Source organism: Sabethes cyaneus, chromosome 3, assembly GCF_943734655.1.
Source record: "Sabethes cyaneus chromosome 3, idSabCyanKW18_F2, whole genome shotgun sequence".
Taxonomy (NCBI): domain Eukaryota; kingdom Metazoa; phylum Arthropoda; class Insecta; order Diptera; family Culicidae; genus Sabethes; species Sabethes cyaneus.
Window position 1 is genome coordinate 133,622,143 of NC_071355.1, and position 16,833 is coordinate 133,638,975.

Here is a 16,833-nt window from a genome sequence, read left to right on the forward strand (position 1 = left end):
GTTGTTTAAAATGTTCAGTTCATCGCTTAAGCTGTTTTGTACGGTCAGTCAATAGCTGACCAGCTCTGTCCTTTAGCGGCATCTTTGTATTCATCCTGGCACCACTAAGGCGGCGAGAAATATCGTACAACAAACGGATGTCACCATTGGCGGCGGCGGTTTCTCCTTGTTCGGCTAGGGAGTTAGTCCAGGCTCTCTTGTCTCGCCTACAAGCTTGTTTAACAGCCCTCTCCAGTTCGGCATATCGTTGACGGGCAGCTGTCTTAACCGATCTGGTCCGCGCTCGCTCAATGTCGGCTTTCGCCTCTCTCCGCTCGTCGATCTTCCTCCAAGTTTCATCCGAAATCCACTCCCTGCGACCGCTGCGCGCTTTGCCGAGGGTTTCATCACTGGTCGCGATGAAGGCGTTCTTGATTCCGGTCCATTGCTCTTCGACGGTTCCACCAGGTGGCAACTCCGAGGCTCGAGATTCAAGTTGTTCAACAAAGGCCCTTTTCACCTCAGGATTCTCCAATCGGCGGACGTCGTAGCGGCACTCAACTTTCTCCTCCCGTCGTTGGACACGTGCGACGTGCAGACGTATCTCAACGATAATAAGATGATGGTCGGATGCAATATCAGCGCTGCGTTTGTTGCGTACATCAAGAAGGCTCCTTCTCCATTTCCGGCTGATGCAGATGTGGTCGATTTGGTTTTCTGTTCGGCCGTCGCGGGAAACCCACGTGACTTTATGTACTGGTCTATGGGGGAAGAGCGATCCACCAAGGACCATGTCGTTATTACCACAGAATTCTGTAAACAGCTCCCCGTTTGCGCTCATCTCTCCTAGGCCATGGCGTCCCATGACACGTTCAAGGTCCGCGTTGTTTGAGCCAATCTTCGCGTTGAAGTCGCCCGTGTGAATTTGGATGTCCCCCTTCGGGATTTTCTCAACCACGCTGTTCAGCTGGCTGTAAAAACTCTCTTTCTCCTGCAGGTCGGCAGCATCTGTTGGCGCATAGCACTGGATTGCCGTAAGGTTCCTAACCCGTGTTCTGAATCTGGCAACGATTATTTATTTATTGGTTCCCACTTCATCAGGGCCGCATGTGCCCCTGGGCTCAGTAGGAATCCAACTCCTCTTTCTCGAGTAGCATTTTCCGTATGCCAGAGTAGAGCAAGACTTGCCCGGATGCTGTCCTGTGTTCGCCAGTACCCGGCCAGCGGACCTCGCTCAGCCCCAGGATTTCAAGCTTCAGGCGGCTAGCTTCCCTTGCAAGTTGAGCCAGCTTGCCCTACTGGGCAAGGGTCAGTATATTCCATGTTCCGATTCGTGTCCGTGTTTTTATGCTAAAGGTCGTTGCCAATAATCCAGAGAGATTTCTTCTTTCATTTTCGGTAACTTTTTTATGTTCTGGCTTTCGGGTTGATGTTTCTCGGTGAAAATTCAAATTTATAACTTTTTTAAACTACGTTTCGGCTTACTGTTTTTACTCACCCATCATCAGATTAAACAATATTTATAGTCAATTAGGAAACACTAAACTTTTGTTGTCCGCTGTTTCTTCTATGACGACGCTGTTCGCGTCGTGTGCGGTTCTCTTCTGTCTTTTTCTCTGTTCTGTTTTTCTGTCTGTCTTTTTTATGTTCTGGTACAGTAGGCTGTTAACCTAAGGTCCTAAGGTCTCGCGATTAGCGATTAGTCTATTTCTTAGGAACGGGGCCTTCCCTCGAAAACCCACGCGAATCGCGGCTAACACACGCTGTCAGACGAACAAGGTCACGTGCAGTACCTTGCAAGTCGTAAGGGCTGGCATAGTGTCGTCGTCCTGCCAGTAAAAACCAGTTAGATCTAAAACTTCTCGCTCGGTGGTAATCTGCAGTAGATGTAGGAAGAGGCAGAATATGTGTCGATAACCCAACCAAACGCGTCGCTATCTTGATAAGTGGATTTTGCAGTCTCCTTTTGTCCAGCGCCTCTATGGTTCAAAGGTACAAGTACCAGCGAACCACATGCCCTGGCGGGTGTTGTGGGTTCGAATCAGGGTATAATCTCAGATTATAGCTTGGTTTGACTCATACACCTTCCAGCATTGGACGAAAGGTAGGAGTCAAAATGACTACTTGTCAAGCGTAGCTACCAATATCCCCCCCTCCTTTCCTTTCCGCTCTTACTCTCCTTCACCAAAAATTTTCATTTCTTTTCCCTACCGTCCCTTCATCAATTGTAGAACCATCGTTTCAAAAAATATTAATAATTATGTATGACGGCATTTCAAGGTCAAGACTAAAAACTTGAGATTAATCTATTGCTAAGAGATATTTTTGAGGTGTTTGCTTCCTACACGGCGTCGGCATGCTCAGGACGCTCTTGGCTGCATCCATTACAGCTGATTTTATACGCTTCCATTTTCCATCCACATTATTGGGATTTCCATCTTGTTGTGTATCTTTGTGTGAGTTCAATTTCCTATCGATTTTATCTTGGAAAAGATTTCTCTTTTCCTCGTCCAGCCGTAGCGCTTCCGTATCAAATTTTACGAACCTGTCGTTGTTAGCTCCACCCTTATTCCCAATTTGTATTCTGTAATTTCCTTTTTGGGTTGCCTGCTTTTCCTTAAGCACACACAGGACGATTTTGTGGTCGTTTCGCAGATGCGGATGGAAGTAAGCTCTGACCTTGGGAATTTTCATGAATTTCATTTCCGTCATTAGGATGTGGTTGTACCATATGTAATTCAAGTCTCTAGTGAACATTTAGCTAATCTTGTTCCTTGTAGAGCCACCAACGCGTACCCCGCAAAAGCAAAATGATTGTCCATCGCTGTTCGTTTGGTTTCCTCTGAGCAACCTCTTACATTCCAGCTAATGAAACGAAACTCGAACGAACCAGTACTTAGTATTTGCCGGGTTTTAATAGCTGCTACGAAGTGTTTTATTTTAATATGTCTCGTGAAAATAATAAGCGTTGTTTTAAAAGATGTTTATGCCAGGTTATCTGTTGACTATAATAATAAATGACGTTTTAATGACGGAATCTTCAATTCAACAAAATATTTTTGATATTCTAATAAGATTCCGTAAGTGTTCACAGCAAATATCAAAACAACGTTCAGACAGATTATCGTCAACGAAAAAGACCGTTCAGGTACTACAATGTACTACAATTGATAGTTTCTCGTTTTTCATTCAATGACATTAGGCCGTATTAACCCGAATCTTCCTAATGATGCCATATGGCATCACTTGACACATTTTATGCTTCTCGACATTAAATAAGAACGAATTGATATTTCCACCATTTGGCAACACTTTTTCGAAGGTCAATAGATACCGTTTGACGGAAAATATCACATTGAGCATTAGACCTTTGTTCGTTGATGTAATAGCATCTCAAAGTTGAGCCGTAAAAAAGAAGTGCAAAAATTGACGAAATGAACACATGACGTCGGTAAGAACCTTGTTTTTTCTATTTTTCTAAACTATTATCGTGCAGACTATATTATAGTTGGAAAGCTACAATATTAAACTACAATTTATGGATTACAAATAATCCGGGAAAGAAAACATAGTGTAGTGGTATTTGTTCTAATTTGTATTGATGGCTTTGAAGATGCAACGGAAATGGACATTGAAGTTATCGATGAAAATAAGCTGGAAATGATGGGGGCATATGAAGTGATTGCTGAGAGAAGATAACTTACTCAATGCAGACTTACTCAATGTGATGACACGAAGTGCATCAGGTTTGAATGTTGCTGATCCTGCTGTTGATAATCAACCCGTTCTACCAGTGCCAACTATTGATTTGAACGATCAATTCGTATGGAAAACAGATGATAGATTCGTTTTACATTCGATTTTTCCCGAACCCAATTATGAAGATTATGTAAATCTTCAGCCACATGAATTGTTTGAAAGATTTTTTGATCTCAGTGTGCTGAATCACATCTGCGAGCGGTCTAATTTATATGCAGCGTATCACAATCACAAACTGGACAACCCAATAACTGTTGACGGTGAGATTTGTGTGCGTTTTTGTGATTCTTTCACTTCAATCTGTGTATTTCTTTTTTGTTTAGAGCTTCGTGTTGTCATTGCGATATTTTTAATTACCGGATATACGGGAACGCATATCTTTCGGAATATGTGGAGTGTTGAAGATGATTTGTGAAATATGATGGCGTTCAACAGCATGCGTCGAAATCGGTTCAGTGCTATCATTCTAAGTCTGCATTTTGAAAAATCACTTTGCACGCCGGCGCTTATAACTGATAACTACGGCCATTGATGGATATGCTCAAGGCTAATATGTTAAGAAACTTTCATGCTGAACAGAACTTGTCCTATAACGAAAGTATGATACCATACTTCGGTAAGCAAGGTTGCAAACAGTTCATTCGCGGGAAACCATTAATTTTTGGTTATAAAGTGTGGTCTCTTTGCACTCCATCGGGATATTTGGTAAATTTTGAAGTTTATCAAGGAAAGAATCCAATAGCAAACGGCATATACGAAAAGCGGCTTGGAAAATGTGCAGCTCCGCTCATCTGCATGATCGATGATTTTTCGCAGGATGTGCGTGACTTACCATTTTCATTTTATTTTGACAATTTATTCACTGGATTTCCGTTATTGATATATTTGAAAAGTCGAAGTTACAACGCAACTGGTACGATTCGCGAAAATCGGATTTCGAAAAAGTGCCCAATTCCAAGCAAAGAACAACTGAAAAAGAAAGCGCGCGGCCATATTACATCTAAAAGATTGGATGGCACTGACATTCACCTAACCAAATGGGTGGACAATTCGGTAGTGTGCATCGCGTAAACTGTATTTGAGAAGATGCCTATTTCAAGTGCCAATCGATATTCAAGAGAAGTCCACAAGAATATTTTTGTCGATCGACCTTGCGTTGTAACTGAATATAACAAGTATATGTGTGGAGTTGATCGAATGGACTAAAATGTGGCTCATCTACGAATTGGCTATCGTGGAAAAAAGTGGAGGTTCTCCATTTTTGCATGGTTTATCGATGTAAGCGTACAAAATGCATGGCAGCTGCATAGACGTGCGAATCCGATCACGACGCAGTTACAATTCAAACGTGAATTGGCTGTTTGGTACTGCAACAGGGTGTCGATTTCCTGGCGAAACCTGGAAAATCAGGGAATATCAGGGAATTCATTTTTGGATCAGGGAAATCAGGGAATATCAGGGAATTTCAAATGCTATCAGGGAAATTTTATTTACCCGGAAATATTGTTGATCAACTTTGGAATCGAATCAAATTTCGTGTAAAATATACGCAGATTGATCGGTTGAATTAAAACTTGTCACATGTCTAGTGTCGATTCGATTATCTTTCAGTTTGTCGTAGATTTTTTATTGTTTTGCGCCATACAATTGTCAGACTTCACTCGCTGTAGTGCTCGAAATCGGCAATGGCAGGCCTCACGCACTTCACAGTGCAGACATCAAGAGCCCAAAGTGGGATACACTTATTTATACGCGATCTACAGCGTTTTCACCAATTGTAGAATTTTACACTCAGATGCCCCAAGCATTGATTATCTTCCTTCAGCGTCCATGATTCATGTCCGTTAAGGGTTACCGGGAGCATTAACGTTCTGTAGAATTTGCGTTTATGCGAGTTGGCAGCCTTCAGGACTGGTTCAGCTGGTTACGTAATACGCAGAAAGCTTACATGTTTCTCTGTTCTGACGTGATCCGCAGTGAGCCCGCGACTGTTGGCCTAGTTCTTCTCATCTGTCATTTACTGGCATTCGACATTAAACAAGCTGTTACACTGTCTTCCACACGTTGTGCCTATCACTTCCTTCGTAGTTGTTGGCGCCATGGAGGATCCTCCACAGCCCACTTACATCTTATTCCCTTTCTTCCTGCTGTTCTGCGATTCGTTGATCAAGCTTTCTGGTGTACTCCACTGCAACGTCATATGCTGTAAACCGCTTAATGTTGAAATGCAACATCCTCTCAGTGCGAGCCTTCGCCGATTTCGATAACCTTGCGCGGATCTTACGACGAGATAGTGGTCAAAGTCGATAAGAAAATACCGTACATTGATGACTTCCAAAAAGTATCGACCGTTAAGGATCGGTCTGGGAGCTAGAGTTTTGAATTTTCAAGTCGTACGCACCCCATAAATCCTTTCGAGCCTGTCATCGAATTCGTTCTAGTAAAGCAATGCAAAGTCTTGGGCTTAAACCGTCAATAGACATTACCCTTCTTTATCGACAGAGTTCGCAGCCGGTTGTTAGAGTTCAGGAAAATTACGGGGTCCTACTGACTCTATCTAGCAAAAACCGCCTAGCCGAGATTCGTACACGACTGGCTTGTTAGATCAGCATCGTACTTCGAAGCTAACTGCGCGGTTCAATTCGTCCCTAGTATCATCAGATTTATGATTTGTTGGTGAGTATACGTAAGCTGTAGTTGAAGAATTTGCCATATACGGTCATCGGACCGAACGGTCGGCCACCGAACTTCCTTCGAGTCAATGTAGGTCTCAAGCCTTGATAGTTGCAATCCGATATCATGACACCCAGCTTTAGTCTTAACTACGCATACTGTCCACCATTGAGGGTTAAAATATTTGCCATGAGGACGTTTTCTAACAATATATCTAGCTAAACTTTTGCCGTACCTCGAGGCCAGCAAAACGCACAGTTTTGTACATTGGCGGAACTAGCGCTCATTTCTAGGGGGGGCTATAGCCCCGGAATTTTTTTCGACCATTTTATTGGTCGGCCAAGTCAATTTTTCTAGGGGGGGTTAAGTTTCCCCTAGGGGGGGTTCCCCTAGTTCCCCCCTAGTTCCGCCAATGGTTTTGTACCAAAAATCTTAAGTGAATCATCTCCTAAACCCCATACTTTTTGCAGCAGAGATAATAAGCTGAAACTTCCAGGATACTTTTGTTTTAGTTCAATTAAAAAACCGCAGACATGTTTCCACCTTTCGGCAAAGTTACTAGTTTGAGCGTTCTGAAAGTTAGCAAGATTTGTTATGTTTACACGGCTGTAATGTTGTTGTATGTAACATCTAAGCTTTGTGGAAAAACAGATCGATTAGATTATTTCCCAATCTTTGTTTCTTTGGATTCAAGTTGATACCTCAAACATAATTGTCCCTATAGAATCGATAGAAGAGTGCGTTGCGTTTTCGAAACGCTGATAAGAAATAGGTTAAGAATCTTTGATATGTGTTCTTAAAACACGAAGAAATCTAGCTTTAGTTAGCAGGTCGCATAAGCCATGGTAAAGGGTAAAAAACTAAAGCCAGAAATCGCCCAAATAAGCTTTATACTCGAGTTTTGAGGGTCAGGGAAAAATATTTAATGCATCAGGGAAAATCAGGGAAAGTCAGGGAATTTTATTTTTGGATTTGAGTCGACACCCTGTGCAAGCACTATGGTCGTATGCCCAAAGCTCCTGGCGTAACTGCGCTCCAAATCGCTAAAAAACACAACAAGCAGAAGGACAACATGCGTTTTGATCGAACCATAGACCATTTTCCGAAGGCAATCAAAAATCGGCGACGATGTGCAGGCGTCATTTGCAAGCCTCAAACATGCATGGAATGTAAGAAATGTAATGTTGGCCTCTGTTTAGGCTATTTTGAAGCATTTCATACACCAAATTGATTTTATATTACTTTTACTTTTCATATTTTTCATTATTTGTTATGAATAAAACAAGAAAATCAATGATATTTACTATTTTATTGATGGCATATCATATTTTGTCGACTTAGCCTCAACAAAAAAAACCTGTACTCTAGTACGCCCAACGATGCCGGATGGCATCAGGATATTTCTCGAAAACCAGAGTACATATCGAAGTCCTGTCAACTTTTTTATCTTATTCTAGATCCTAGTAGCTGACCCTGAAAATTTCAGCGAAAACTATTCACGGAACAAACTTAACATTACTGTTTGAAATATTGAAAGCATGAACAATTTAAAGATGATTCCTAGGCTTATCTCAAAAGTGGTGAAATTCGCATGGGACTGTTATGCATTTATGGGCAGTAATGGTAGTTATCATCAACACATATGCATGTGTATGTAATATACTGATAAATTTGTAGAATATTTTTTTTCTTGTGCGGGATTGATATTTAAGAGGGAGTCTTTTATCTGAAGAAATGTTGAGCCCAGAGTATTTTTCGGTGCGTGGTCTCGTTGAGAATTTACAGTACAACTGTGGGATCGCTTGAAGGGAAGTGCAATGCTGTACCTACAATAGTTTAAACGCGCTCTCCTCGAAACCATATGTTTTCAGCGACCGTGCGTGTATCTCAGTATCTAGAGGACCGATTTGGCTGATTTTTGTTTTGACGTGTAAAAATTAATTATGACGTAGCCGTTTTTCGATATCTCAATTTTTCAATTTTCACTGCGTTTTTAAAAAAAATCGTTACTCTTCGCAACCAGTTAGAGGTAGATAGTTACTATGTACAGCAAAGTTGCTTATTTTATTGTGTTCTACAACTTTTGTGGAGACACTGTACTTTTTTGGACGCATTTAAAAACACAAAAATTTGTAACACCCTAATAGGTAGATTTACGGTCACCCTAACAGTATAGAAAGTTACGCCGTATTTTTTAAATAAACTCTTTCAAAGACACACTGCCTGTAAAATTAAGCATTTTTGCGCTAGAGCACATGATCGCGTGTATTTCTATTTGGTTCATATCAGTAAAGCTTGCTTAAATAATTTCATCAATGTTTTTCAAACAACTTTTGATAGGTAGAGCCAATTCTAATGAAATTTGGCAGATATATTCACAGCGTTAAGGCCTCTCGTTTGATACTAAGATAATTGAAATCTGATTAATTATCTGGTTAAAATCGTTATGAATAATTGTAAATTTTTTTATGCTGTACACGACTGCTCATAACTTTCAAATTAAACGTCCAATCAAAAAACAAATCAATAGTGATCTATGAGGCTATATTAGCTACCAAATGAGACTAATAGCGCATAAATCGGTTTGGCCATCTCTGAGAAACGTTCGACTAATTGACATCTTGAAAAAGCACATTTTTAAGCATAAATTTTGAGCCGCTTGATTGTTTTCGATAAAACTCTCCCAAAAAATTTACAGTATCAAGAGCCTTCATTTGATTTTTTTTTCCATGTGTGGACTCATTACTGCGACCAGTATAGTTGATCTATTGTAATATCGCCCGGGTGTTTGCTGTATGACCTGCACTGCATTTCTTTTTGCTATAATCGCTATTGAGTGAGCGATATGCTTATTAAATTTTATGCGTGCTTGCGTGTATTGGGGTTTACCCTTCCTTCAAAGCTTAATCTACTTTACCCACTTATTCCTCGCTGCCAGCACTATCCCATATTATAGCCGTCCCTGGCGAGGACTCATTCGTACCTCTGACCAGTACACTTAACTATAGGAGGGACATTTGCACTGTCAAGAGGCTTCAGAGGGTAAATATAGAATTCAGCACGAAGGAAGGGTAAATGGAGGGGCCTGAGAATAAACCCATGCTAAAGTCACTTGACATCGAATGGCTTGATTCTACTAAGATTCGAACCCACGACCACTCGCTTGTCAAAGCAGACTCGGTAACCTTGCGGCTACGGAGCCTTCATTTGATACTAAAATTGTTGAAATCGGTTGAGCGGTTCCGGAGAAAATCATGCCACGTAATTTTTACATTTTTGCTTATAACTATTAAACAAAATGTCGGACAGCAAAACCATTCAATAGTGATCTACAAGGTGATAACGCTACCTTTCAAATAAGCGTAATAGCAATCGAATCGGTTCAGCCATCTCCGAGAAACAGACGACTAAAGTCAAGCGTCACACACACACACACACACACACACACACACACACACACACACACACACACACACACACACACACACACACACACACACACTCACACACACACACACACACACACACACACACACACACACACACACACACACACACACACACACACACACACACACACACACACACACACACACACACACACACACACACACACACACACACACACACACACACACACACACACACACACACACACACACACACACACACACACACACACACACACACACACACACACACACACACACACACACACACACACACACACACACACACACACACACACACACACACACACACACACACACACACACACACACACACACACACACACACACACACACACACACACACACACACACACACACACACACACACACACACACACACACACACACACACACACACACACACACACACACACACACACACACACACACACACACACACACACACACACACACACACACACACACACACACACACACACACACACACACACACACACACACACACACACACACACACACACACACACACACACACACACACACACACACACACACACACACACACACACACACACACACACACACACACACACACACACACACACACACACACACACACACACACACACACAGACATTGCTCAATTCGTCGAACCTTATCGATTGGTATATGTGACTCGGCCCTCCGGGCCTCGGATCAACTTTGTGTTTTTCGACCAATTTTTAAACCTTTGTTATCGTATAACAAAGGTAAAAACGAACCTGTTTCAAACAAATTGTAATTATTTGGGAACATTATCTAAAATAGTCTAGTCGCGGTCGCCGGGCTATGATCTAAAGGCTTCATGAAAATAGAAAAAAATATCAAGAAAATTCCCAAATCTTGAAAAAATATTTAAAGATAAAAAAAATTATGGCTATTTTAATGAATTTTGCGGTGCTAAAAAAGATGTAGACCCTATAGAGGAGTTAATCAAAGGATAGTTTGTTGCACTCGAACAATTTGTAGGCAACGGAACTGACGTCATCACTTTGAATCTCTCTGTACGGCATAGCAGTAACACTGTGTCGTACAATGATGATACTAACACTTATTTTAGCCATTCACGAACACAACTGAGTCGTGTTTGCCGACATAGAAAAAATAAATCTGATGTACGATTCACAGCAGCGGGGATGCAATCAGAGGGGAAATAACAACTGTTCTGTCTCATTTTAACTAAAAATGTAGTTAAAAATTTCACGAAATAGTTCATAGCCTAAGAAAATTGTTCGACTGATTAGAAACTATTCGTAAGATATTTTCGTAAGTCCCGAAAACATCGTAAAATTGAAGTTTTTAAGAATTATCCTAGATGTTTAAATAAAATGAACAAGTAAACAAGTAAATTTATGCATGATATTATTTATTTATTTCAGGATATGTTCTCCGCGAAATTGGTTGATCATTAATCAGCTCAAGTTTTTAGATGCGAAAATGTTCGAGAAACAACGCAAAAACATTCAAGTTTTTCGCCGAGGCTTTAAACGTGGTCTAATGGTGTATTAAACATATCCCGCTGCAATGAGACCAAGCACATTAAACCTCCGGCAACAAAACCATGATGTATCTCGAGATTTTTTGAGGTTTGTATCTGAGAGTGTGTACGAAATAGTGTGTAATAGAAATAGTTGAAACGTGTTCTATTCGCGACTGTGAATTAAGGTGCTGCCAGCTGGAAAAGTAAAGTCTATGAATGAAGCAAATTTAGGAATCTATTATAGTGTGCGAGATTTTTGACCATTCTTCATTCACACTCGCATACGGGGACAGTTCTGTGAGTGTGAATGAGATCGTGTAGCTTCATAGTCGTGAATTGGTAAACGGAGTAGCAAAAGAAATTTTAGAAATGTCACAATAGTTATACGAAAATTTTGAACCCTGCTACAGGTACCGTGAAAGCACCAGTCGCCGCGAAGTTCCAGTGGCCGCGCACCCGGCCATATTTTCATTAATTACATAAAATAAAGATAAAAACATATAATTTTATGCATACAGTTCCATTGTTACACTTTTTCTGTTTATGTTAAAGCAAAATAGACAACCAGGCGACGTTTGAAGAAGCAAAGAAAAAATAAATTCGAGCGGGTGATACTACAAGCACCTATAAGACGCCATCTTTGCAAATTGGTTAGCTGACAAACTAAGAAAGTGCATTCTTAAATTTGGGAGTTTCTTGGGACGCGTAGCAAAAATATTCCACAAAAACGGATACGAGAAGTGAACTAAACATTTCTTCATATGAAATGCTGCACATTTTGATCGTTGTTGCATTTTTGTTGGTATTTTCGAGTGTGCGGCCATTGGTACAGCTAAAATATTACCTTATCCTATCGCCGCGCATGGGTCTTTGGAAGATAGCATCTACTTATAGAACCAGGAAAAGGTTATGGAGAATGTTCTATTGTACAACAATTTTTCTAAAGAGAGGAATTGTTTTGCATTTTGATGTATATAGAAATATTTTTCATATATTTTATATTATTTTGCTCTAAAAGACAAATAATAGAAAAGAACTATTGAAAAACATGTTTATGATAGTAAAATTTATAACAACATATTAGCAGTTGAATATAATATAAATGTTTATTGAAATAAATGAGTACGAAAAGTCCGCGGCGATTGAACCATTGGTGCACTGCAATGGAAACGGAGCAAAATTATGTACGCGGGGATTGGTACATGTACATGATGCACTCGAAGTCGTGTTTTGCTGGTAAGTGGTAATAAAACTACGTTTTTAACATTTTTGTCTGAAAGCGAAATAAAAACACTAACCGAAAATGTATATTGCATAATAATATGTAAAAGAAATATTTTATACATGCATTTATGTACCAGCCAACGTACTAAGTGCGCGGCGACTGGTGCTTTCACGGTAATTGGTTGTTTTATTTAGTTAATACCAATGCACACCTAATTTTATGAATGTTTCTTGTAGCATTTTTTCTCTACTTTCCAATGGTGGTTTTGAAATGAAAAACGGTTGCCCCCCCCCCCCCCCAACATGGCGAAAACGGCAACATTTTGATAAAATCGAATATGGCGACCAAATTCATAATGGCCGCCATTTTTTCTCCATTTGAATGCCCTGTTTTTCTTCTTTACAGAACCATGCCATTTGTGAGTTGTTTCATTTCAAATTTAGGGAAAATCACATCAAATAGATCTCAAGGTTTGCTAAAAATTCTACTTTTTTTTGAAACTTTTTGGCCCGTTGGCCAAAAATCCACTGTTTTGAGCGTATCGAGATATTAAAAGTGCAATTTTTATTTTTCAACCATTTTCAACCAATCAAGTGCAAAAGTTCCAATATTTGAAGACCTCGTGTCAGTAGTGGCAGAATTACTCACTGATCATTTTAGAACTTGATCCTCCCATTATTAGCAGCACTGCGAAGCAGTTAAAAATGCCAATACGGTAGGATTTCGAATTTGGCAACAAATGCGTGTCGCCTATGTTGCCAAAATTGAAACCGTGCCAAAATCGAGACCCTTTTTCGATATGAAAAATTTTATTGATACCTTGCAGTAAGACGTAGTCCTACGGCAATAAAAATATTGTTTGTTCGAAACAGAAGAGGGCAGAGCTGATGATACGGTGAACATGGTAGCTTGTGTATCATTTGTGTCTATTCTAAAAGTATCTTTTTTGTGTGAAAACAAGTGCTATTAGTGATCTGTTTCAGTGATCTGATGGCAAATTTGGTGACATTGACAGATAAGTAAAAGTTTCGTTGCATACTTTTGATTCATTCTGTTTATCAACGATTTAATTCTAAATCAGCGCCGCACACAGTGCCTATGAAAGTAGACGCTACGCCCGGCGGCTGCTTGAAATTTAATTGTTGTGTTTTTTTCATTGTTCACTGCCTTGAGTGTCTGCCGTTGCTGCTTGACGAGTCCAACTGGCGTGCGTGTGTATGCAAGTCGGGATGGATTGTGCAGCATGTGGTAATGTAATTCGGGCCAGCGACGATCCAGTTGTTTGCGTAGGTAAATGCAAATCGGTATTTTGCAGAGTTTGTACGCCCCTAACAAAAATAGATGCGAAAATCGTAAATGATAATGAAAATGTTGTCTTTAAATGTGCATCTTGTTTATCAGCCCAAGATAACGGTGGCAAAAATGACGCTCTCGGTAGTGAGCTGACTGAGATGATAGATAAATCTGTCTCTCAGTCGCTTGCACACAGCCAAAGCGAAATTGAAAGCCAGATAAATAGTGCAATTTCTAATGGTATCGATAGTATTTTGAAATCTATCAGTGAATCTCTTCGTGAGAGTATGGTAAACATTGAAGCCAGTGTTGCCAAAAAGCTGGATGATTTCAAAAAAACTATTATTGATAGCATTAGAGTGACTGTATACAGAGTGGCGACAATGTCAAAATTGGAATGATAATTATCTGTCAGTGTCATTCCAATCGAGCAGACGACCTATCCAACGCGTATGCAGGAAAGAGAAAGAAAAACCTTGGAAAAACCGCATTGCATACGTTTGGGATGACTTGTCGCCACTCTGTATATAGTCACTCTAGATAGCATGAATCGGGATATTAGTGTAGCCGCAATAAGTAGGAAAAGAACGCGAAATGAGCGAATGGTTCACTCTGAATCGGACTCAAATACTAGTAAGAAAGTTTTGATTATTCGTGATAAGCCGATTATTGACAATTATAGATCGGATGACGAGGTTTTTTCTAGTGATCATAAAACATACGCGAGTGTTTTAGCGGGTTCATCTGGGAATACGGTAAATAAAGTCGAGCAAAAAGAGAAGCGTAAGGCTCGACCAGTCTTTGTAATTAAACCGGTTGAGTCTTCTTAATCTAATGAGGATACTAGATCTTTTTTAAAGAAAGCATTGGACCCAAAGAAACACAAAATTAGCAACTTTAGAAACGGAAAAAATGGTTCGATTATTGCTGAGTGTGCAATAGGGGATAACATTGAAGTGGTGAAAAATGACATTCAAAGCAATTTGGGTGAAAAGTTTAACGCTGTTATTCCTACAATTGCCAAACCCAAGGTTAAAATTGTAGGAATGAGTGATCAATATTCCTCCGATGTCTTCGTTGACTTTCTTAAAAGTCAGAACGACGGCGTCGGTATCAAAGAGGTTAAAGTTATTGCGCAATATGAAAATCCACGCTTCAAATACAATAAATTTAACGTAGTAGTTGAAGTTGACAAGGACACTTATAACAACCTGATGAATGCTGGAAAAGTAAGCATTGGGTGGGATAAGTGTCCGGTTAAAGAGGCCGTTAATGTTTTGCGTTGCTTTAAATGCGGGGAATTTGGTCATAAAAACACGGAGTGTGTTAATATTGAAACATGTTCTAAATGCAGTGAAAAGCATAAGACATCTGATTGATCTTCAACGGAATTTAATTGCGTAAATTGTATAAAATCTAATAACGTACTAAATATGAATTTGGACGTAAAACACCCAGCATCTAGTTCACAGTGTCCGGTTTACCGGAGGCTGTACGAGAAAAGGAAAAGCAACATATTGTTAAGTAAATAGCAACAAAATAAAATTCAATGTGAAAGGAGGTTAGAGATAGTTTATCTGAATATTGCTGGTTTATCTACAAATTATGTGGCTTTGCGACATCTTGTAGAAACAAAACGTACACTTTCTAGCCGAAACTCATACAGTGGACGCTGATGCCTATGATCAATACAGTATTCCTGGTTACAAAGTTGCTTTTTGCCTCTCACATTCCAGACATACTGGTGGAGTTGCTATTTACGCGAAGGGATCAGTTAAATTCAATATTCGTGCAAACGAATCCGTTGAGAACAATTCGTTTCTAGGAATTTCAGTTGAAAGAGGTATAACGATGGGAAATTTTGGTATAATCTATCACTCCCCTAGTTCAAGTGACCAGCATTTCTTGGATATTTTAGATAACTGGTGGGATAACTTGATAGATCTAAGGGGGCATCCATAAAGTACGTCACGCTTATAGGGGGGAGGGGGGGTTAATCCAATCGTGACGATTTGTGACGTAGGGGGGAGGGGGGGTATGAAGTTATGTGACGTCACATGAAAAAAATCAAATGGAAAATTTATTCGGGAAATTATAATTTAGCCTTCATTGTAAAATACAACTATTGAAGGCTTCTATAAAATTAACGTACTGATGGATTTTAAAACAAATAGTTAAATTTTTTGAATGAACACTTTTTTTAACATATATATGTCAACAGGACTTATTTATTCTATGTAGTATGAACTCTCCATTAAGGCTTTACAGAATATGCAGTACACCGCTGAAGAGCTGCTTGAGTACCGTCCTGCCTACAAGATCTTTGCAACCGCAAATAGCAGTCGCACAAACTCCTGAAGGGTTACGGGATGCTACCAGAGACCCATGACAATGTTTTCCCTTGATATTCGTGCTGAACTCAATCGATGAACAAAAACTCATACGGAAGTTCCACGGCTGCTTTTAAAGTTTTTCGGTATAATTTATACTGCCCCTCACTCAAAAGCTCTCTGAAGGGTAGTGTTTAAGCCACTTGCGGATTAAATTTCGCATCTAAGGTAGTCTGAAGTTTTTGGAGCGTCTTAATAGAATACGAAACCTGAAATTAAAAAAGAAGAAAACTTATCCAATTTAATTCTACTATGTCTAAGTTTTCTTCTTTTTAAATTTTAGATCCAAGGTAGTGTTGAATGACTACACGATTGAAGAAATACAAAAAAATCCGTCAGGAAAGTTCTTCTAAGGCGTGTTGCTGCAAGACGTCAGCAGGAAGCCCTGATTCTTTCAACTATATCAGACGAATTTGAGTGGATGAATGTAAAGGGCGTGGATATGCGCGAAACATTAATCGACGACACATCAGCGACTTCTGAAGCGTATCCGATTGCAGCAATTGAAGATCATCTTCAAAA

General features: G+C 39.9%; 1 protein-coding gene across 2 annotated transcripts in view; it reads left to right on the forward strand.

The window, feature by feature from the left end:
- LOC128742285 (uncharacterized) overlaps positions 1-16,833 on the forward strand; it is a 100,934-nt gene that overhangs the window by 18,441 nt on the left and 65,660 nt on the right. For both annotated transcript variants that reach the window (XM_053838608.1, XM_053838609.1), the window contains exon 2: positions 11,303-11,509. In XM_053838608.1, the coding sequence (XP_053694583.1) occupies positions 11,448-11,509 (62 nt within the window). In that variant the 5' untranslated portion in view covers positions 11,303-11,447. The remainder of the gene's footprint in view (positions 1-11,302; positions 11,510-16,833) is intronic.